The following is a 22655-nucleotide window of genomic DNA, read 5'->3' as shown; positions in this document are numbered from 1 at the left end:
AAAACTACAGCACTCTGCAGTGGCAGGTCTGAGCCATGTTTACAGAGCTACTCATATGGGTGGAACAATCAGTGCTGAAGGCCCACTAGTGCACTTTACTAAGGACTTACTAGTAAATCAAAAATGCCAATTATGGAAAAGCCAATCACACATACAATTTACACAGGGATCACTTGCACTCTAGCAGAGTCCAGCACATGACAACAACCTGGGAAGTAGAGGCAAAACGTTAGGGGAGACCACACCAAGGATGCCACGTCTAATGGTAAGTATAACTGGTGCCCCTGCCATGCACAATTTTCTCATAAATGATTTCAGTGCAATTGTTGTATTGATATTATCCATGATGTCATAGAAGGTGTCATGAGTGATGTAATATAGTTACCTTAGGAGGCGAGTTATAGTTACTTGAAATAGCTCTACCTATAAGTGCTGAATTTCTATGTTTTCTAGAGTTAAAAAACGTTAATTTGTTATTGAACATTTCAACTGTAATGTTACTTTAACCTTAGCTTTTTTCAGTGAATTTCTAGTTTTTTTTAACGTAAAGTAATATTTTATTAACTGACATAAATCCCCAAGCTTTCTCCTGAACTTACCAATAGTTTTAGTTATATTTATATTCACTGAAAAAAACAAAGGTTACAAGGAAGTTATAGTTAGGTTCACATTTTAAACGTACAAAACCATAGAAACTCACCAGTTATAGTTAGAGTTACCTATAGTAACTATAACTCGTGCCCTAAGGCAACTGTAACTTGCGCCCATGCCGTGCACAGTGGTTTTGTCAAACATTTTACTGCAAATATTACATTGATATTATCAATGATATTATCAAAGATGTCATGAGTGCAGTACTTTGTGGGATCATTAGCAGTGCATGGCGAGGGCATGAGCTATAGTTACCCTAGGGCAGTATAACACCATTTCTATACGTTAATCCAACCACCACCTCCGGCCAGGTCCTGAGGCAACACTGTATAAGCGCTCAACCTTGCAACCTGCACAGCCTTCAACTGTGTGCCGGGGAGGTTACTAGCAAGAGCTGGCCTGCAGCCAGACCCTGCGGCCGTGCACTGCAGGAGTTGGCCGTGGCCTTTCTGGGTGTGACAGTAGGTGTCACAGAGTCTATCTGGGAGTGAGAGTGAGTGACTGTCAGATTGTCTGTTTGGGTGCAAAAGTGCATACATCAGTGTTTTAGTGGGTGTGTTAGGGTGTGAACGGGTCTGTGAGCGGGTGCATGAGGGTGTCAGTGGGTCTGTGAGTGGGTGCGTGAGTGACTGAGTGGGTCTGTGAGTGAGTGCGTGAGGGGCTGACTGGGGCTGTGAGTGGATGCACAAGGGTCTGAGTGGGTGTGTGAGTGTCTGAGTGGTTCTGTGAGTGGGTGTGTAAGTGTCTGAGTGGGTATATGAACAGGAGAAAGATTGAAAGAGATAGAGAGAGAGAGAGAGAGAGAGAGACAGAGATAGAGCGTTTTTTAGTCTTTGATACATGACATATTTAGAATGAGATGTTTCTGGACAAATTAAAAAGAAAAATGTATTTGTAATTTAAAAAGTGAAAATTTTACCATTCAGTATGAGCTTTAAAGATTTGTAGTAAAAAAAAAAGAGAGTTAAACGAGCCCTGCTGTACTCGAACCCTCAACGCTCAGTGAGAAGGTATGTAACCTTCACACTGAGCTATTCGTTTATTTATTTTTTGTTATTTTATAGCCTTTTATGGGCTTTCAGGGATCACGCGGGAGCCCTCTGGGGCTCCCCCGCCGTCCCTACATATTTTTTTATTTTAACACAAGCCCTATATGGGCTTTCTGCCTCAAGGCCTCCCCCACAGTGCCATTGCTTCAGGAAGCAAGGAGCTGCTTTCATAGCATCTCCCTGTTTGCTGAAGCATTTCATCTCTGTTCCCTGCAGGTTGCAAGGGACAGAGATGAAAATGTTGGTTCTAGACAGTGGGACCTTCTTTACAGATCCCGCTGTCAAAAACTAAAGTGTTTGCTGTGACTGCAAAGCTGCAAAGCTGCAGCCAAGCCAAAGCAAACAGCTATGTCCCAGGGGTGGGTATCCTGGGACATAGCAGGAGCAGGCCCTGGGGAGTGGTGGTCCCCAGGGCCATCGGTGGCTCCATGACGGGCCCCTTCCAACGTGCACATAGCCCCAGGGAGGTTGTGGTTTCTGCGGATAACTGGGGTGCGAAATAGACCCCCTTTCCATTATTTATCTCCCGGGCATAGGGGTAGGCCACGGGTAGAGCAAGGTGAGAGATTTTAGACTGTATCTGGGAGAACCAACCTGTCTAAGGGGGCTCCATCATGATGCTGAGGAAAGGTCCATAATACTTTACAGCTATAAGGAAGGATTCTTAAATTGAGTGTAAGCTCTAAATGGAGATCTTACATGTTGAAGAGCAGACACTTAGGCGCTCATTTACAAGGGCATTGAGCCACTAGAATGACACATTTACCGATGTTCTAGAGGTGCAATGCCCTACCCCATATTTAGAAAGCGGCGTTAAGCCACTTTTTGTGACTTAATGCCACTTTGCAAGTATGGCCCCTTTCCAAGCATCACTTTGTGTGAAAGGGGCGTAGAAAGGGTGTTGCTGTGGGTGTTCCACTGCAACACCAAATTGCATGTTGATGCTGCCCCAGATTTATGAGGATTCGTAATCCTGAGGCAGCGCCAAAAACTAACGCCACCCCAGGTGTAACGTTAGCATGGCGTACTGAGGAGAAATACCTTTATTTCTCCTCATTTTGATTTTTCCTGTGTGTGCTGCCTTCTGCAGCACACATAGGAAGAGCAAAACACCATTAATGATTGTTTATGTGCAGGAAGGTCTCCCTTCCTGCACACAAGCAATCATTAAATAACGACGATTTGCTGCTCCTATAAGTGCTGCATTGTGCAGCAGACATAGAACTAGCAGCTTTCTATTATTGATTGTTTATTGGCAGGAAGGAACGCTTTCCTGCACATAAACAATCTTTTCCTGCAACACAGGCACTCTTGCACTATGGTGCAAGGGGGCTGCGTTGCTGCAAGGCAGCTTATTTTAGCGCTTGTGCTAGGGAAACCACAGGGGTGCCCCATATTGTATTAAATATGGCACATCCCTGTGTTTCTGCAGTGAAGCAGCGCAGCACCGCCACATGTGGTGCAGAGCTGCTCTGTGCCACTTCTTAGTAAGTGAGGCCCTTAGTGGTGGTGAAGTAGGACCCACAGTCACGCCACAGCTATCAGGGATGCTTCTTCAGCACAGTATTGAAAGAACATTCAAGAAAGTACCTGTCGAAGAGTGGCCGTTCCAGGTCGGTGAAGTAGGACTTGTGTGTGAAGTAGCTTGTCATCTGGGTGATGGAGGCGCAGGGCATGTGAGCAGGCTTGATGCAGTAGAATGGATACTCGTCCTTCTTCTCCATAATGTTGCATACTTCCTCTTCAGTGTCCAAGTCATAGGCACACCTGGCTTCAACCTTATGCGTTGCATTCGTATATTTCACCTTGTGATCTACATAGTTATAACCAGTATTTCTTGCCCTCCACAGAGTTGCCACTGCTTCACTTGGGTGGATCAGAAAGAGGGAGATTTTCACTATTCCTGCCCAGAATAAGGTAAAATGAACCTGATATGTTCCGTTCTGGAAGTCTGTGATCTTCCCTGAAGCTCCTGCCAGGAGATCTGGCGAGTAGATTCTTGCTCGCAGCATGTCACCTCCATACTTCTTCCTGTTGCCCAAGTAGTCGTACATGTCAAGCTGAACTGTTACCTGGTCGCCGATGCAGTATCTTTCTCTGGGGTTTACAATGGACACCTTACTCTGTCCTGCACATGTCGTGTTGTCCAAGTGAGTGAACCTTACTTTGGGGATGAGCTGATCTATTTCACTGAGGATCCTTCTGACTTGTTGCTCAGTTTCATCTGGTTGAGTTTTCCTCTGGGGGATGTTTGCAGCCTCTGTGAGGTCTTTCAGACGATTCAGCAACAAGACCTGTGAGTTGATTCCCAAGTCATCTTGCAAGTCTTCTGATGAGGAAGGTGGAATTGAATTGCTTTGACAAAATCTTCCTACTGTGGGAAACTGATAAGAAAACAAAAATGCACAACAAATTATTACAGAAATATAATTCAAAGAATGTTCACAAGTACGTAACCTGTTTGGAAGCAGAGTTGGTTTGAAGGCAGATATTGTGCCAGCTTAACAACCCTGTGCTGTACAATACATCACACGACTCAGACTCTCACACCATGAATGTGCAGTGGTTTTAGGCACTCTTACATCAAGAAAGTGCAGTGGTGTTAGTCACTCTTACATCAAGAATGTGCAGTGGTGTTGGTCATTCCTACATCAAGAAGGTGCAGTGGTGTTATTCACTCTTACATCATGAAGGTGCAGTGGTGTTAGTCACTCTTACACCATGAAGGTTCAGTGGTTATAGTGATGCTTACACCATCAAGGTGCAGTGGTGTTATTCACTCTTACATCATGAAAGTGCAGTGGTGTTAGTCACTCTCACACCATGAAGGGTCAGTGGTTATAGTGATTCTTACACCATCGAGGTGTAGTGGTGTTTTTCACTCTTACATCAATAAGTGCAGTGGTGTTAGTTACTCTTACACCATGACGATACATTGGTGTTATTCACTCTTACATCATGAGAGTGCAGTGGTTATAGTGATTCTTACACCATGAAGGTGCAGTGGTGTTAGTCACTCTTACATCATGAAGGTGCAGTTGTTATAAGGATTCTTAGACCATGAAGGTGCAGTTGTGTTATTCACTCTTCCACCAGGAATGTGCAGTGGTGTTAGTCACTCTCACACCATGAAGGTGCAGTGGTTATAGTGATTCTTACACCATCGAGGTGTAGTGGTGTTTTTCACTCTTACATCAATAAGTGCAGTGGTGTTAGTAGGAGTCTGGCCTGGCTTGTAGTGGCTACCAGAGGTACTTACACCTTGTGCCAGGTCCAGTTATCCCTTATTAGTGTAGAAGAGGTGTTTCTAGCAGCTTGGGCTGATAGAAGGTAGCTATGGCAAAGCAGCTTAGGCTGAACTAGGACACATGTAAAGCTCCTACTATACCACTGGTGTCATGTGCACAATATCATAAGAGAACACAATACACAGAATTACTGCAATAGGAGCACATAGGTATAGGGGCAACACAAGCCATATACTCCAAAAGTGGAATGCGAACCACGAATGGACCCCAAACCTATGTGAGCTTGTAGAGGGTCACTGGGACTGTAAGAAAACAGTGAGGGTTAGAAAAATAGCCCACCCCCAGACCCTGAAAGGTAGATGTGAAGTGCACCTACTACCCCAGAGAGCACAGAAGTCGTGATAGGGGGATTCTGCAGGAAGAACAAACACCAGCAATGCAACAACAGTGGATTTCCGGCCCTGAGTACCTGTAAGACAAGGGGACCAAGTCCAATAGTCGTGACAGTGTAGAGATTGGGCAGGAGCCCAGGAAATGCCAGCTGAGGGTGCAAGGAAGCTGCCACTGGATGGAAGAAGCTTGGAGTTCTGCAAGAAAGAAGAGAGCTAGGGACTTCTCCTTTAAAAGAGGGATGTCCCACATCACGATGAAGCTTGCAGAGGTATTCCAATGCAGAAATACAGCAAACAAGCCTTGCTAGCTGCAAGGGTTGCAGTAGAGGTTTTAGGGTGCTGCTGTGGCCCAGGAGGGACCAGGATGCCGCCACTTGGAGAAGGAGACAGAGGGGGCACCCAGCAATTCAGGGAGCCCTCACAGAAGCAGGCAGCACCCGCAAAAGTACCTGAGCCGGCACTGGGAAGGGAAGTGAACCGGAGTCCATGCAAAGTCACAAAAGGGAGTTCCACGACGCCGGAGGACAACTCAGAAGGTTGTGCACTGCAGAATAGAGTGTCAGCGACCCAGGCTTGGCTGTGCACGAAGCAAATCCTGGAAGAGTGCACAGGAGCTGGAGCAGCTGCAAATCATGCAGTACCCAGAAAGGCAGTCTAGCGTGGGGAGACAAAGTCTTACCTCCACCAAACTTGGACTGAAGAGTCACTGGACTGTGGGAGTCACTTGGACAGAGTTGCTGAGCTCCAGGGACCACGCTCGTCAGGCTGAGAGGGGACCCAGAGGACCAGTGATGCAGTCTTTTGGTGCCTGCGTTAGCTGTCGACCCACAGGAGATTTCTTCAGAGCTCCTGGTGCAGGGAGGAGGCAGGCTACCCCCAGAGCATGCACCACCTGGAAACAGTCGAGAAAGCTGGCAGGATGAGGCAATACAAGGTTGCTAGTAGTCATCTTGAAACTTTGTTGCGGTTTTGCAAGTGTCCTGAGCAGTCAGCGGACGATCCTTTGGCAGAAGGTGAAGAGGGAGATGCAGAGGAACTCTGGTGAGCTCTTGCATTCGTTATCTAAAGAATTCCCCAAAGCAGAGACCCTAAATAGCCGGAAAAGGAGGTTTGGCTACCAACAAAGGAGGATTGGCTACCAAGACATGTAAGAGCCTATCAGAGGGAGTCTCTGACATCACCTGCTGGCACTGGCCACTCAGAGCAGTCCAGTGTGCCCCCAGAACCTCTAAATCCAAGATGGCAGAGGTCTGGGACACACTGGAGGAGCTCTGAGCACCTCCCCTGGGAGGTGCAGGTGAGGGGAGTGGTCACTCCCCTTTCCTTTGTCCAGTTTCATGCCAAAGCAGGGCTGGGGGATCCCTGAACCGGTGTAGACTGGCTTATGCAGAGATGGGCACCATCTGTGCCCATCAAAGCATTTCCAGAGGCTGGGGGAAGCTACTCCTCCCCAGCCTTCATACCTATTTCCAAAGGGAGAGGGTGTAACAACCTCTCTCAGAGGAAATCCTTTGTTCTGCCTTCCTGGGCCAGGGCTGCCTGGACCCCAGGAGGGCAGAAACCTGTCTGAGGGGTTGGCAGCAGCTGCAGTGGAGACCCCGGAAAGGCAGTTTGGCAGTACCGGGGTACTATGCTAGAGACCCGGGGGATCATGGAATTGTCCCCCCAATGCCAGAATGGCATTGGGGTGACAATTCCATGATCTTAGACATGTTACATGGCCATGTTCGGCGTTACCATTGTGACGCTATACATAGGTAGTGACCTATGTATAGTGCACGCGTATAATGGTGTCCCCGCACTCACAAAGTCTGGGGAATTTGCCCTGAACGATGTGGGGGCACCTTGGCTAGTGCCAGGGTGCCCACACACTAAGTAACTTTGCATCCAACCTTCACCAGGTGAAGGTTAGACATATAGGTGACTCATAAGTTACTTAAGTGCGGTGGTAAATGGCTGTGAAATAACCTGGACGTTATTTCACTCAGGCTGCACTGGCAGGCCTGTGTAAGAATTGTCAGAGCTCCCTATGGGTTGCAAAAGAAATGCTGCAGCCCATAGGGATCTCCTGGAACCCCAATACCCTGGGTACCTCAGTACCATATACAAGGGAATTAGATGGGTATACCAGTATGCCAATGTGAATTGGTAAATTTAGCCACTAGCCTGTTAGTGACAAATTTGGAAAGCAGAGACTGCATAACCACTGAGGTTCTGGTTAGCAGAGCCTCAGTGAGACAGTTAGGCATCACACAGGGAACACATACAGGGCACATACTTATGAGCACTGGGGCCCTGCCTGGCAGGGTCCCAGTGACACATAGACTAAAACAACATATATACAGTGAAATATGGGGGTAACATGCCAGGCAAGATGGCACTTTCCTACAGTGTTAGTCACTCTTACACCATGAAGGTGCAGAGGTGTTAGTTACTCTTACACCATGAAGATACAGTGGTGTTATTCACTCTTACATCATGAAGGTGCAGTGATGTTAGTCATTCCTACATCAAAGATGTGCAGTGCTGTTAGTTACTCTTACACCACAAAGGTGCAGTGGTGTTAGTCACCCTAGCACCATGAAGGTGCAGTGGTGTTATCCACTCTCACACCATGAATATACAGTGGTTTTGTCACTCTTACATCATGAAGGTGCAGTGGTCGTAGTAATATTTACACCATGAAGGTGCAGTGGTGTTATTCACTCATACATCATGAAGGTGTAGTGGTGTTGGTCACTCCTACACCATGAATATACAGCGGTTTTAGTCACTCTTACATCATGAAGGTGCAGTGGTTAGAAGGATTCTTATACCATGAAGGTGCAGTGGTGTTATTCACTCATAAATCATGAAGGTGCAGTGGTGTTAGTCACTCCTATACCATGAATATACAGCGGTTTTAGTCACTCTTACATCATGAAGGTGCAGTGGTTAGAAGGATTCTTATACCATGAAGGTGCAGTGGTGTCATCCACTCTTACACCAGGAAGGTGCAGTGGCGTTAGTCACTCTTACACCAAGAAGGTGCAGTGGTGTTAGTCACTCTTACACCATGAAGGTGCAGTGGTGTTATTCAATCTTACACCAAGAAGGTGCAGTGGTGTTAGTCACTCTTACACCATGAAGGTGCAGTGGTGTTATTCACTCTTACACTAGGAAGATGCAGTGGTGTTAGTCACTCTTACACCATGAAGGTGCAGTGGCGTTATTCACTCTTACATCATGAAGATGCAGTGGTTTTAGTCACTCTTACATCATGAAGGTGCAGTGGTTATAAGGATTCTTAGACCATGAAGGTGCAGTGGTGTTATTCACTCTTCCACCAGAAAGGTGCAGTGGTGTTAGTCACTCTTACACCAGGAAGGTGCAGCAGTTTTAGTCACTCTTACATCATGAAGGTGCAGTGGTTAGAAGGATTCTTATACCATGAAGGTGCAGTGGTGTCATCCACTCTTACACCAGGAAGGTGCAGTGGCGTTAGTCACTCTTACACCAAGAAGTTGCAGTGGTGTTAGTCACTCTTACACCATGAAGGTGCAGTGGTGTTATTCAATCTTACACCAAGAAGGTGCAGTGGTGTTAGTCACTCTTACACCATGAAGGTGCAGCGGTGTTATTCACTCTTACACCAGGAAGGTGCAGTGGCGTTAGTCACTCTTACACCAAGAAGGTGCAGTGGTGTTAGTCTCTCTTACACCATGAAGGTGCAGTGGCGTTATTCAATCTTACACCAAGAAGGTGCAGTGGTGTTAGTCACTCTTACACCATGAAGTTGCAGTGGGGTTATTCACTCTTACACCAGGAAGGTGCAGTGGTGTTAGTCACTCTTACACCATGAAGGTGAAGTGGTGTTATCCACTCTTACACCATAAATATACAGTGGTTTTAGTCACTCTTACATCATGAAGGTGCAGTGGTTATAAGGATTCTTAGACCATGAAGGTGCAGTGGTGTTATTCACTCTTCCACCAGAAAGGTGCAGTGGTGTTAGTCACTCTTACACCAGGAAGGTGCAGTGGTGTTAGTCACTCTTAAACCATGAAGGTGCAGTGGTGTTATTCACTCTTCCATCATGAAGGTGCAGTGGTTATAGTGATTCTTACACCATCAAGGTGCAATGATGTTAGTCACTCTTATATCAATAAGTGCAGTGCTGTTAGTCGAACTTACATCATGAAGGTTCAGTGGTGTTAGTCACTTTTACACCATGAAGGTGCAGTGGTGTTAGTCATTTTTACACCATAGAGGTGCAGTGCTGTTAGTTACTCTTACACCATGAAGGTGCAGTGGTGTTACTCACTCTAACATCATGAAAATGCAATGGTGTTAGTCACTCTTACATCATAACGGTGCAGTGGTTATAGTGATTCTTACACCATGAAGGTGCAGTGGTGTTAGTCACTCTTACATCATGAAGATGCAGCGGTGTTAGTCACTCTTACACCATGAAGGTGCACTGCTGTTAGTTACTCTTACACCATGAAGGTACAGTGGTGTTATTCACTCTTACATCATGAAGATGCAGTGGTGTTAGTCACTCTTGGATCATGAAGGTGCAGTGGTTATAGTGATTTTTAAACCATGAAGGTGCAGTGGTGTTAGTCACTCTTACATCAATAAGTGCAGTGGTGTTAGTCACTCTTACATCATGAAGATGCAGTGGTGTTAGTCACTCTTACACCATGAAGGTGCAGTGGTGTTAGCCATTCTTACACCATAGAGGTGCACTGCTGTTAGTTACTCTTACACCATGAACGTACAGTGGTGTTATTCACTCTTACATCATGAAGATGCAGTGGTGTTAGTCACTCTTAGATCATGAAGGTGCAGTGGTTATAGAGATTTTTAAACCATGAAGGTGCAGTGGTGTTAGTCACTCTTATATCAATACGTGCAGTGGTGTTAGTCACTCTTACATCATAAAGGTGCAGTGGTGTTAGTCACTCTTACACCATGAAGGTGCAGTGATGTTAGCCATTCTTACACCATAGATGTGCAGTGCTGTTAGGTACTCTTACACCATGAAGGTGCAGTGGTTTTATTCACTCTTACATCATGAAGGTGCAGTGGTGTTAGTCACTCTTACACCAAGAAGGTGCAGTGGTGTTAGTCACTCTAACATCATGAAGGTTCAGTGGTTATAGTGATTCTTACGCCATGAAGGTGCAGTGGTTATAGTGAATTTTAAACCATGAAGGTGCAGTGGTGTTAGTCACTCTTACATCATGAAAATGCAGTGGTGTTAGTCACTCTTAAATCATGAAAATGTAGTGGTGTTAGTCACTCTTACACCATGAAGGTGCAGTGTTGTTAGTCACTCTTACATCATGAAGGTGCAGTGGGGTTAGTCACTCTTACACCATGAAGGTGCAGTGCTGTTAGTTACTCTTACACCATGAAGGTGCAGTGGTGTTATTCACTCATACATCATGAAGGTGCAGTGGTGTTAGTCACTCTCACACCATGAAGGTGCAGTGGTGTTATTCACTCTTACATCATGAAGGCGCAGTGGTGTTAGTCACTCTCACATCATGAAGGTGCAGTGGTGTTAGTCACTCTTACATCATGAAGATGCAGTGGTGTTAGTCACTCTTACACCATGAAGGTGCAGTGGTGTTAGCCATTCTTACACCATAGAGGTGCACTGCTGTTAGTTACTCTTACACCATGAACGTACAGTGGTGTTATTCACTCTTACATCATGAAGATGCAGTGGTGTTAGTCACTCTTAGATCATGAAGGTGCAGTGGTTATAGAGATTTTTAAACCATGAAGGTGCAGTGGTGTTAGTCACTCTTATATCAATACGTGCAGTGGTGTTAGTCACTCTTACATCATAAAGGTGCAGTGGTGTTAGTCACTCTTACACCATGAAGGTGCAGTGATGTTAGCCATTCTTACACCATAGATGTGCAGTGCTGTTAGGTACTCTTACACCATGAAGGTGCAGTGGTTTTATTCACTCTTACATCATGAATGTGCAGTGGTGTTTGTCACTCTAACATCATGAAGGTTCAGTGGTTATAGTGATTCTTACACCATGAAGGTGCAGTGGTGTTAGTCACTCTAACATCATGAAGGTGCAGTGGTTATAGTGATTTTTAAACCATGAAGGTGCAGTGATGTTAGTCACTCTTACATCATGAAAATGCAGTGGTGTTAGTCACTCTTACATCATGAAGGTGCAGTGGTTATAGTGATTCTTACACCATGAAGATGCAGTGGTGTTAGTCACTCTTAAATCATGAAGGTGCAGTGGTGTTAGCCACTCTTACACCATGAAGGTGCAGTGCTGTTATTCACTCTTACATCATGAAGGTGCAGTGGTGTTAGTCACTCTCACATCATGAAGGTGCAGTGGTGTTAGTCACTCTTAAATCATGATACTGACAGCTGGCTGCACAGGATTTGCTGGGTGTACTGGTGCCAGACAGTTGGCTGCACAGGATGTACTGGGTGTACTGGTGCCAGGCAGTTGGCTGCACAGGATGTACTGGGTGTACTGGTGCCAGGCAGTTGGCTGCACAGGATGTACTGGGTGTACCGGTGCCAGGCAGTTGGCTGCACAGGATGTGCTAGGTGTACTGGTGCCAGACAGTTGGCTGCACAGGATGTACTGGGTGTACCGGTGCCAGACAGTTGGCTGCACAGGATGTGCTGGGGGTACCGGTGCCAGACAGTTGGCTGCACAGGATGTGCTGGGGGTACCGGTGCCAGACAGTTGGCTGCACAGGATGTGCTGGGTGTACCGGTGCCAGACAGTTGGCTGCACAGGATGTGCTAGGTGTACCGGTGCCAGACAGTTGGCTGCACAGGATGTGCTGGGTGTACTGGTGCCAGACAGTTGGCTGCACTGGATGTACTGGGTGTACTGGTGCCAGACAGTTGGCTGCACAGGATGTACTGGGTGTACTGTTCTCAGGAGCGTCACTTCTAGCAATGCTCCGGTGGTGTAATGCCGGGCACCGTGAAGCCAGTTTTGTGGCTCAACGCTGCCTTGTAAATACAGCCCCTTACACGCACCACTTAGCATGAGAGGGGTGTCCAGTGGGAGTTGCTGTGGCGCAGCGAGAAGAAATACTTGTATTCCTCCTTGTTTTTACTTTTTTATGTGTGCTGCATTGTTGCGCAAACATAGGAAGAGTAAAATGCCATTAATGATTGTTTATGTGCAGGAAGGCGTTCTTTCCTGCACATTAACAATCATTAAACAATGATTGTAAAAAGCTGGCCTGGTTTGTAGTGGGTACCTAAGGTACTTACACCTTATACCAGGTCCAGTTATCCCTTATTAGTGAAATGTTGTCAGTGTCCAGAAGCCAGGCTCTCTAGAGGTGGCATGGATGAGCAGCCAAGGCTTATCTAGGAGACATGCAAAGGTCATGCAATAACACTACAGTCACACAGTACTTACACACATGAAAGAAAACACTCAGTGGTACAAAAATAAACATACAGTACTCTATTTTGGTGACACAAATGCCAAAAATACCTTAGAGACTATACTCCCTCAGGAGGTAAGAAATACACAAATTCTATACACTAGTATGCAGAAATAGCTTAAAGACAGTTTGAATATAGTGCAAATAGTGAAAATCACAATAGTTAGAAATGGGCCGAGGGGGAACACAAACTATGTACTAAAATAGTAGAATGCGAAAGTTGGTTTCCCACCCAGGAAAGTGTGGTGTGTAGAGGGGCGCTGTGAGTGTAAGAAAACACCCAAGGTGAGTAATAGAACCCACCCCAGATCCCAGGAAAGCAGGAGTAAATCACAGTAACTTTCCTAGAACACACAAGAACACGAGAAAGAAGATTATGCAAGAACCAGAAGAGACTGGAAGACACCAACGATGGATTCCTGGAACTGAAGACCTGTGGAAGTAGGGGACCAAGTCCAAGAAGCACTGAAGAGTCCAGGGAGAACAGGAGCCCCTGCTAACCCGGATGAAGGTGCAAAAGAAGAACCACCGGTGAAGAACAGCAGTCAGTACTGTATCCAAGAAGATAGATGCTGGTTCCTGGCTGGTTCAGATGATGTCACACGCCGGAAGGATGATTGCAGTCTGGTTTGCGTCACTGGATTGCGCCAACAAGCCTTTGCATATGCAAAGCTTGTAGTTAGCGGAAAATGATGCTGCCGGGGACCAGGAGGGACCTGGTGGACTTTACCCAGGAGGGGAAGTCAGAGGGGGCTCTCAACAACTTGGAGAGCCCTTCAAAGATCAGGCAACATGCCCAGGAGTCCAACAGCACAGGGACAAAGAAGGTGCAAAAGGAGGCACATGCAGCACTACACAAAGGGATCCCACGCTGCCGGAGAACGACGCAGGAAGCTGTGCGTCGCAGGATAGAGTGCTGGGGGCTGGAGCTGCACGGTGCACAAAGAACTTTGTGGAAGGATACCAACAAGACTTGACAACTGCAAAACACATGTTGCACTGGGGTACTGTCTTGCATGGGGAGAAAAGCTTTTACCTCCACCAAAGTTGGACAGTAGGACATCAGGACCACTGCAGTCCACCACTGATGATGCTGGATCCACGCACTTAATCAGGAGAGGGGACCCAATCCATCAGTCATCACTACAGAGGGGTGCCTACTGAAGCAGGGAATTGACTCCTTTGTTCTGTGCAGACTGGAGACAGGCAGTCCTCGAAAGATGCACGAGCTGGAAACAGTTGCAGTTGCTGGCAGGAGCTGAAGATACAATGTTGCAGAAGTCGTCTTTGCTTCTTTGTTGCATTTTGTAGAGTTGCTGGAGGGTCCAGATGCAGTTTCTTCAGTGAGAAGGTGAAGTAAAGGATGCAGGGGATTCCTAGTGGAGTCTTGCAATCTGAATCTGAAGAACCACCCAAGAGAGAGACCCTAAATAGCTCTGAAAGGGGGATTGGTCAGCGACACAGGTAAGCACCTATCAGGGGAGGGCTCTGACGTCACCTGCTGGCACTGGCCACTCAGATGCCCCCAGAGTTCCCTGCCAACTTGGAATCCAAGATGGCGAAACCCAGGGACCTTCTGGAGGAGCTCTGAGCACCACCCCTGGGGTGGTTATAGACAGGGGAGTGGTAACTCCCCTTTCCTTTGTCCAGGTTCATGCCAGAGCAGGGACTGGGGGTCTCTGAACTGGTGTAGACCGGATTATGCAAGGAGGGCACCATCTGTGGCCTTCAAAGCATTTCCGGAGGCTTGGGGAGGCTACCACTCCCAGGCATGTAACACCTATTTCCAAAGGGAGAGGGTGTAACACCCCTCTCCCAAAGAAAATCCTTTGTTTTGCCTTCCTGGGCTTTAGCTGCTCAAGCAACAGGAGGGCAGAAACCTGTCTGACAGGTGGCAGCAGCTGGGGCTGCCTGGAGAACCTCAGAAGGCTGGTATGGCAATAAAGGGGGCACCCTTTCACGCAGGCTGCAATGGCAGTCCTGTAGAGCCTATGCATGGGCTCCTTATGGGTGGCAAAAGAAATGCTGCAGCCCATAGGGAGCCGCTGGAACCCCAATGCCCTGCGTACCTGGGTAGTAAGTACTAGGGACTTATAAGAGGGCACCAGTATGCCAATTTTGAGTGAAATACTGGGTTACCAGTATGCAGTGAAACATTAAGAGGAAATAAAGTATAATCACTGGGTCCTGGTTATCAGGATCCCAGTGAACACAGTCAAACACCCTGATATCAGGCAGAAATTGGGGGTAATCGTGGCCAAAAGACGGTACTTTCCTACACTCTGCTCTCAGGAGTCCCCACTGGCTCCTGGCACAGGGACCCCGGAACTCTGTTCTTAGGAGTATCTGCTGAACCCTGTCACAGGGAACCTCTATTCTCAGGAGTCCCCACTGGATCCTGGCACAGGGACCCTTGAGCTATTCTCATGAGTCCCCACTGGCTCCTGGCACGGGGACCCTTGCGCTATTCTCATGAGTTCCCACTGGCTCCTGGCACGGGGACCCTTGCGCTATTCTCATGAGTCCCCACTGGCTCCTGGCACAGGGACCCTTGAGCTATCCTCAGGAGACCCCACTAGCTCCTGGCACAGGGACCCTTGTGCTATCCTCATGAGTCCCCACTGGCTCCTGGCACAGGGACCCCTGTGCTATACTGAGGAGTCCCCACTGGCTCCTGGCAGAGGGACCCTTGTGCTATCCTCAGGAGTCCCCACTGGCTCCAGGCACAGGGACCCTTGTTTTATCCTCAGGAGTCCCACTGGCTCCTGGCACAGGGACCCTTGCTCTATCCTCAGGAGTCCCCACTGGCTCCTGGCACAGGGACCCTTGTTCTATCATCAGGAGTCCCACTGGCTCCTGGCACAGGGACCCTTGCTCAATCCTCAGGAGTCCCCACTGACTCCTGGCACAGGGACCCATGCTCTATCCTCATGAGTCCCCACTGGCTCCTGGCACAGGGACCCCTGTGCAATCCTCAGGAGTCCCCACTGGCTCCTGGCACAGGGACCCCTGTGCTATCCTCAGGAGTCCCCACTGGCTTCTGGCACAGGGACCCTTGTGCTATCCTCAGGAGTCCCACTGGCTCCTGGCACAGGGACCCTTGTGCTATCCTCAGGAGTCCCCACTGGCTCCTGGCACAGGGACCCTTGTTCTATTCTCAGGATTCCCACTGGCTTCTGGCACAGGGACCCTTGCTCTATCCTCAGGAGTCCCCACTGACTCCTGGCACAGGGACCCGTGCTCTGTCCTCATGAGTCCCCACTGGCTCCTGGCACAGGGACCCTTGTGCTATCCTCATGAGTCCCCACTGGCTCCTGGCACAGGGACCCTTGAGTTATCCTCAGGACTCCCCACTGGCTCCTGGCACAGGGACCCTTGCTCTATCCTCAGGAGTCCCCACTGGCTCCTGACACAGGGACCCTTGCGCTATTCTCAGGAGTCCCATTGGCTCCTGGCACAGGGACCCTTGAGATATCCTCAGGAGTCCCCACTGGCTCCTGGCACAGGGACACTTGCGCTATTCTCAGGAGTTCCCTACTGGCTCCTGCACAGGGACCCTTGTGCTATTCTCAGGAGTCCCACTGGCTTCTGGCACAGGGACCCTTGTGCTATTCTCAGGAGTTCCCTACTGGCTCCTGGCACAGGGACCCTTGAGCTATTCTCATGAGTCCCCACTGGCTCCTGGCACAGGGACCCTTGAGCTATTCTCATGAGTCCCCACTGGCTCCTGGCACAGGCACCCTTGCTCTATCCTCAGGAGTCCCCACTGGCTCCTGGCACAGGGACCCTTGAGCTATCCTCAGGAGTCCCCACTGGCTCCTGGCACAGGGACCTTTGTGCTATCCTCATGAGTCCCCACTGGTTCCTGGCACAGGGACCCTTGAGCTATCCTCAGGAGTCCACACTGGCTCCTGGCACAGGGACCCTTGCTCTATCCTCATGAGTCCCCACTGGCTCCTGGCACAGGGACCCTTGAGCTATTCTTATGAGTCCCCCCTGGCTCCTGGCACAGGGACCCTTGTGCTATCCTCAGGAGTCCCCACTGGCTCCTGGTACAGGGACCCTTGAGCTATTATCAGGAGTCCCCACTTGCTCCTGCACAGGGACCCTTGTGCTATTCTCAGGAGTTCCCACTGGCTCCTGGCACAGGGACCCTTGCTCTATTCTCATGAGTCCCCACTGGCTCCTGGCACAGGGACCCTTGCTTTATCCTCAGGAGTCCCCACTGGCTCCTGGCACAGGGACCCTTGAGCTCTTCTCAGGAGTCCCCACTGGCTCCTGCACAGGGACCCTTGTGCTATTCTCAGGAGTTCCCACTGGCTCCTGGCACAGGGACCCTTGTTCTATTCTCATGAGTCCCCACTGGATCCTGGCACAGGAACCCTTGCTCTATCCTCAGGAGTCCCACTGGCTCCTGGCACAGGGACCCTTGCTCTATCCTCATGAGTTCCCACTGGCTCCTGGCACAGGGACCATTGTGCTATTCTCATGAGTCCCCACTGGCTCCTGGCACAGGGACCCTTGAGCTATTCTTAGGAGTCCCACTGGCTCCTGGCACAGGGACCCTTGAGCTATTCTTAGGAGTCCGACTGGCTCCTGGCACAGGGACCCTTGAGCTATTCTCAGGAGTCCCCACTGGCTCCTGGCACAGGGACCCTTGTGTTATCCTCATGAGTGCCACTGGCTCCTGGCACAGGGACCCTTGTGCTATCCTCATGAGTCCCCACTGGCTCCTGGCACAGGGACCCTTGAGCTATTCTCATGATTCCCCACTGGCTCCTGGCACAGGGGCCCTTGCTCTATTCTCATGAGTTCCCACTGGCTCCTGGCACAGAGACCCTTGCTTTATTCTCAGGAGACCCCACTGGCTCCTGGCACAGGGACCCTTGCGCTATTCTCAGGAGTCCTACTGGCTCCTGGCACAGGGACCCTTGCTCTAACCTCAGGAGTCCCCACTGGCTCCTGGCACAGGGACCCTTGAGCTATTCTCATGAGTCCCCACTGGCTCCTGGCACAGGGAACCTTGCTCTATTCTCATGAGTCCCCACTGGCTCCTGGCACAGGGACCCTTGCTCTATCCTCAGGAGTCCCCACTGGCTCCTGGCACAGGGACCCTTGAGCTATTCTCAGGAGTCCCCACTGGCTCCTGCACAGGGACCCTTGTGCTATTCTCAGGAGTTCCACTGGCTCCTGGCACAGGGACCCTTGCTCTATCCTCATTAGTCCCCACTGGACCTGGCACAGGGACCCTTGTGCTATTCTTATGAGTCCCCACTGGCTCCTGGCACAGGGACCCTTGAGCTATTCTTAGGAGGCCCACTGGCTCCTGGCACAGGGACCCTTGAGCTATTCTTAGGAGTCCCACTGGCTCCTGGCACAGGGACCCTTGAGCTATTCTCATGAGTCCCCACTGGCTCCTGGCACAGGGACCCTTGTGCTATCCTCATGAGTCCCACTGGCTCCTGGCACAGGGACCCTTGTGCTATCCTCATGAGTCCCCACTGGCTCCTGGCACAGGGACCCTTGCTCTATTCTCAGGAGTCCCCACTGGCTCCTGGCACAGGGACCCTTGAGCTATTTTCATGAGTCCCCACTGGCTCCTGGCACAGGGACCCTTGCTCTATTCACATGAGTTCCCACTGGCTCCTGGCACAGGGACCCTTGCTCTATTCTCAGGACTCCCACTGGCTCCTGGCACAGGGACCCTTGCGCTATTCTCAGGAGTCCCACTGGCTCCTGACACAGGGACCCTTGCTCTATCCTCAGGAGTCCCCACTGGCTCCTGGCACAGGGACCCTTGAGCTATTCTCATGAGTCCCCACTGGCTCCTGGCACAGGGACCCTTGTTCTATTCTCATGAGTTCCCACTGGCTCCTGGCACAGGGACCCTTGCTCTATTCTCAGGAGTCCCACTGGCTCCTGGCACGGGGACCCTTGAGCTATTCTTAGGAGCCGAACTGGCTCCTGGCACAGGGGCCCTTGTGCTATCCTCATGAGTCCCCACTGGCTCCTGGCGCAGGGACCCTTGCTCTATCCTCATGAGTCCCACTGGCTCCTGGCACAGAGACCCTTGAGCTATTCTCAGGAGTACCCACTGGCTCCTGACACAGGGACCCTTGTGCTATCCTCATGAGTCCCCACTGGCTCCTGGCACAGGGACCCTTGAGCTATTCTCAGGAGTCCCCACTTGCTCCTGAAGAGGGACCCTTGTGCTATTCTCAGGAGTTCCCACTGGCTCCTGGCACAGGGACCCTTGCTCTATTCTCATGAGTCCCCACTGGCTCCTGGCACAGGGACCCTTGCTCTATTCTCATGAGTCCCCACTGGCTCCTGGCACAGGGACCCTTGCTTTATCCTCAGGAGTCCCCACTGGCTCCTGGCACAGGGACCCTTGCTCTATTCTCATGAGTCCCCACTGGCTCCTGCACAGGGACCCTTGTGCTATTCTCAGGAGTTCCTACTGGCTCCTGGCACAGAGACCCTTGCTCTATTCTCATGAGTCCCCACTGGCTCCTGGCACAGGGACCCTTGCTCTATCCTCAGGAGTCCCCACTGGCTCCTGGCACAGGGACCCTTTAGCTCTTCTCAGGTGTCCCCACTGGCTCCTGCACAGGGACCCTTGTGCTATTCTCAGGAGTTCCCACTGGCTCCTGGCACAGGGACCCTTGCTCTATTCTCATGAGTCCCCACTGGATTCCTGGCACAGGGACCCTTGCTCTATCCTCAGGAGTCCCATTGGCTCCTGGCACAGGGACCCTTGTGCTATTCTCATGAGTCCCCACTGGCTCCTGGCACAGGGACCCTTGAGCTATTCTTAGGAGTCCCACTGGCTTCTGGCACAGGGACCCTTGAGCTATTCTTAGGAGTCCCACTGGCTCCTGGCACAGGGACCCTTGAGCTATTCTCAGGAGTCCCCGCTGGCTCCTGGCACGGGGACCCTTGTGCTATCCTCATGAGTCCCACTGGCTCCTGGCACAGGGCCCCTGTGCTATCCTCATGAGTCCCCACTGGCTCCTGGCACAGGGACCCTTGCTCTATTCTCAGGAGTCCCCACTGGCTCCTGGCACAGGGACCCTTGAGCTATTCTCATGAGTCCCCACTGGCTCCTGGCACAGGGGCCCTTGCTCTATTCTCATGAGTTCCTACTGGCTCCTGGCACAGGGACCCTAGCTTTATTCTCAGGAGACCCCACTGGCTGCTGGCACAGGGACCCTTGCGCTATTCTCAGGAGTCCCACTGGCTCCTGGCACAGGGACCCTTGCTCTATCCTCAGGAGTCCCCACTGGCTCCTGGCACAGGGACACTTGAGCTATTCTCAGGAGTCCCCACTGACTCCTGCACAGGGACCCTTGTGCTATTCTCAGGAGTCCCACTGGCTCCTGGCACAGGGACCCTTGCTCTATCCTCATTAGTCCCCACTGGCTCCTGGCACAGGGACCCTTGTGCTATTCTTATGAGTCCCCACTGGCTCCTGGCACAGGGACCCTTAAGCTATTCTTAGGAGGCCCACTGGCTCCTGGCACAGGAACCCTTGAGCTATTCTTAGGAGTCCCACTGGCTCCTGGCACAGGGACCCTTGAGCTATTCTCAGGAGTCCCCACTGGCTCCTGGCACAGGGACCCTTGTGCTATCCTCATGAGTCCCACTGGCTCCTGGCACAGGGACCCTTGTGCTATCCTCATGAGTCCCCACTGGCTCCTGGCACAGGGACCCTTGCTCTATTCTCAGGAGTCCCCACTGGCTCCTGGCACAGGGACCCTTGAGCTATTCTTAGGAGTCCCACTGGCTCCTGGCACAGGGACCCTTGAGTTATTCTTAGGAGTCCCACTGGCTCCTGGCACAGGGACCCTTGAGCTATTCTCAGGAGTCCCCACTGGCTCCTGGCACAGGGACCCTTGAGCTATTCTCATGAGTCCCCACTGGCTCCTGGCACAGGGGCCCTTGCTCTATTCTCATGAGTTCCTACTGGCTCCTGGCACAGGGACCCTAGCTTTATTCTCAGGAGACCCCACTGGCTGCTGGCACAGGGACCCTTGCGCTATTCTCAGGAGTCCCACTGGCTCCTGGCACAGGGACCCTTGCTCTATCCTCAGGAGTCCCCACTGGCTCCTGGCACAGGGACACTTGAGCTATTCTCAGGAGTCCCCACTGACTCCTGCACAGGGACCCTTGTGCTATTCTCAGGAGTCCCACTGGCTCCTGGCACAGGGACCCTTGCTCTATCCTCATTAGTCCCCACTGGCTCCTGGCACAGGGACCCTTGTGCTATTCTTATGAGTCCCCACTGGCTCCTGGCACAGGGACCCTTAAGCTATTCTTAGGAGGCCCACTGGCTCCTGGCACAGGAACCCTTGAGCTATTCTTAGGAGTCCCACTGGCTCCTGGCACAGGGACCCTTGAGCTATTCTCAGGAGTCCCCACTGGCTCCTGGCACAGGGACCCTTGTGCTATCCTCATGAGTCCCACTGGCTCCTGGCACAGGGACCCTTGTGCTATCCTCATGAGTCCCCACTGGCTCCTGGCACAGGGACCCTTGCTCTATTCTCAGGAGTCCCCACTGGCTCCTGGCACAGGGACCCTTGAGCTATTCTTAGGAGTCCCACTGTCTCCTGGCACAGGGACCCTCACACCTCTATTCTCAGAACTCACCAATGGCTTCTGGTCACAGAAAGAGTGTTTTTAAAGCACCAGCCCTGTACATCCCACCTTTTAGCATCAAAATTCAAACTTCATGTTCCCCAACATCCTCTTTATTCCTCCGACCAGCAGTCAGTGGGCCCTTGGGGTAAAAATAGTCTCTTTCAGACAGTATGGCATCTTTCCATTTTTAGCCCTCTTCTTTTTTAATATACGTCGCTCTTGCTTTGCTTTCACCTCCCTCCTTTCATTTTGCTCTTCCACGTTTGCCCCTCCTGACACGACTTGGTAGTTGTATTTGGCTTCCCTTTAATACCAAAGATGCTGCAAAGTTGTATGTGACATCATAGAAAATGCTTTTTTGAAATACCATTACTGAGAAAGCATTTAACCTCAACTCTGTAATAGAAATTTGGAGGGTGAATAGAATTTACCACTTCATAGAAACCAATTCATAGAATATCTTTTTTTCAGAAATGGCTTTTGCATGCTTATATTTGTAAGGTGTGACTGCGATGATTGCAGGCCTGACCTTCAGAAACATTTTTAGTCGGAGGTATTTACTTTAATGCTTCCCTTCAGGGGGCATTTTCCATTTATATCCTTTACACTGTCAAACAATCATTTTGGATGTTTTTAATTTGCTGACCCTGAACCACCCCTAAGCACCATCCCTCCCTGACCTTCTCACAGCCCCTATCCACCATCCTTCTCTCCACCCCAAAACTGTTCACCACGTCTAAACTACACCCATTCCTGGTCCTTAAACTGCACCAATACCTGAACCCTAAAAGCCATCACTATCCTTAACTGTGTCCTATTTAGTCCCATAAACCACCTTATCCTGTGCTATCCCATTAATACATCTTATGTTCTTCACCTCCCCATCCGATGCTCCTCCATCCTGCACTCTCCCACAATGTGCTGTCCAATCCAGTGTTGTATCCCATCACGGTATATTCACATTCTGTGCTCTCTGCTTCTGCTTGCTCCAAGCCTGTGCTCTCTATGTCTGTGCTCCCCACGTCTGTGCTCCCCACTTCTGTGCTCCCCACGTCTGTGCTCTCCACTTCTGTGCTCCCAGGTCTGTGCTCTCCACTTCTGTGCTCTCCACGTCTGTGCTCCCCACATCTGTGCTCCCCACACCTGTGCTCTCCACTTCTATCCTCCCCACTTCTGTGCTCTCTATGTCTGTGCTCTCCACTTCTATACTCCCCACTTCTGTGCTCTCCA

At 50.2% G+C, this 22655-nt stretch overlaps 1 protein-coding gene across 6 annotated transcripts in view; it reads right to left on the bottom strand.

Moving 5' to 3' along the window:
• Nucleotides 1-22655, bottom strand: part of LOC138262284 (NXPE family member 4-like) — a 505255-nt gene that overhangs the window by 145660 nt on the left and 336940 nt on the right. For all 6 annotated transcript variants that reach the window (XM_069212184.1, XM_069212182.1, XM_069212183.1 and 3 more), the window contains one exon: nucleotides 3291-4084. In XM_069212184.1, the coding sequence (XP_069068285.1) occupies nucleotides 3291-4084 (794 nt within the window). The remainder of the gene's footprint in view (nucleotides 1-3290; nucleotides 4085-22655) is intronic.

This window comes from Pleurodeles waltl, chromosome 10 (genome assembly GCF_031143425.1).
Source record: "Pleurodeles waltl isolate 20211129_DDA chromosome 10, aPleWal1.hap1.20221129, whole genome shotgun sequence".
Taxonomy (NCBI): domain Eukaryota; kingdom Metazoa; phylum Chordata; class Amphibia; order Caudata; family Salamandridae; genus Pleurodeles; species Pleurodeles waltl.
Note: the sequence above shows the minus strand (reverse complement) of the source record. Positions and strands in the feature narration are given on the sequence as shown.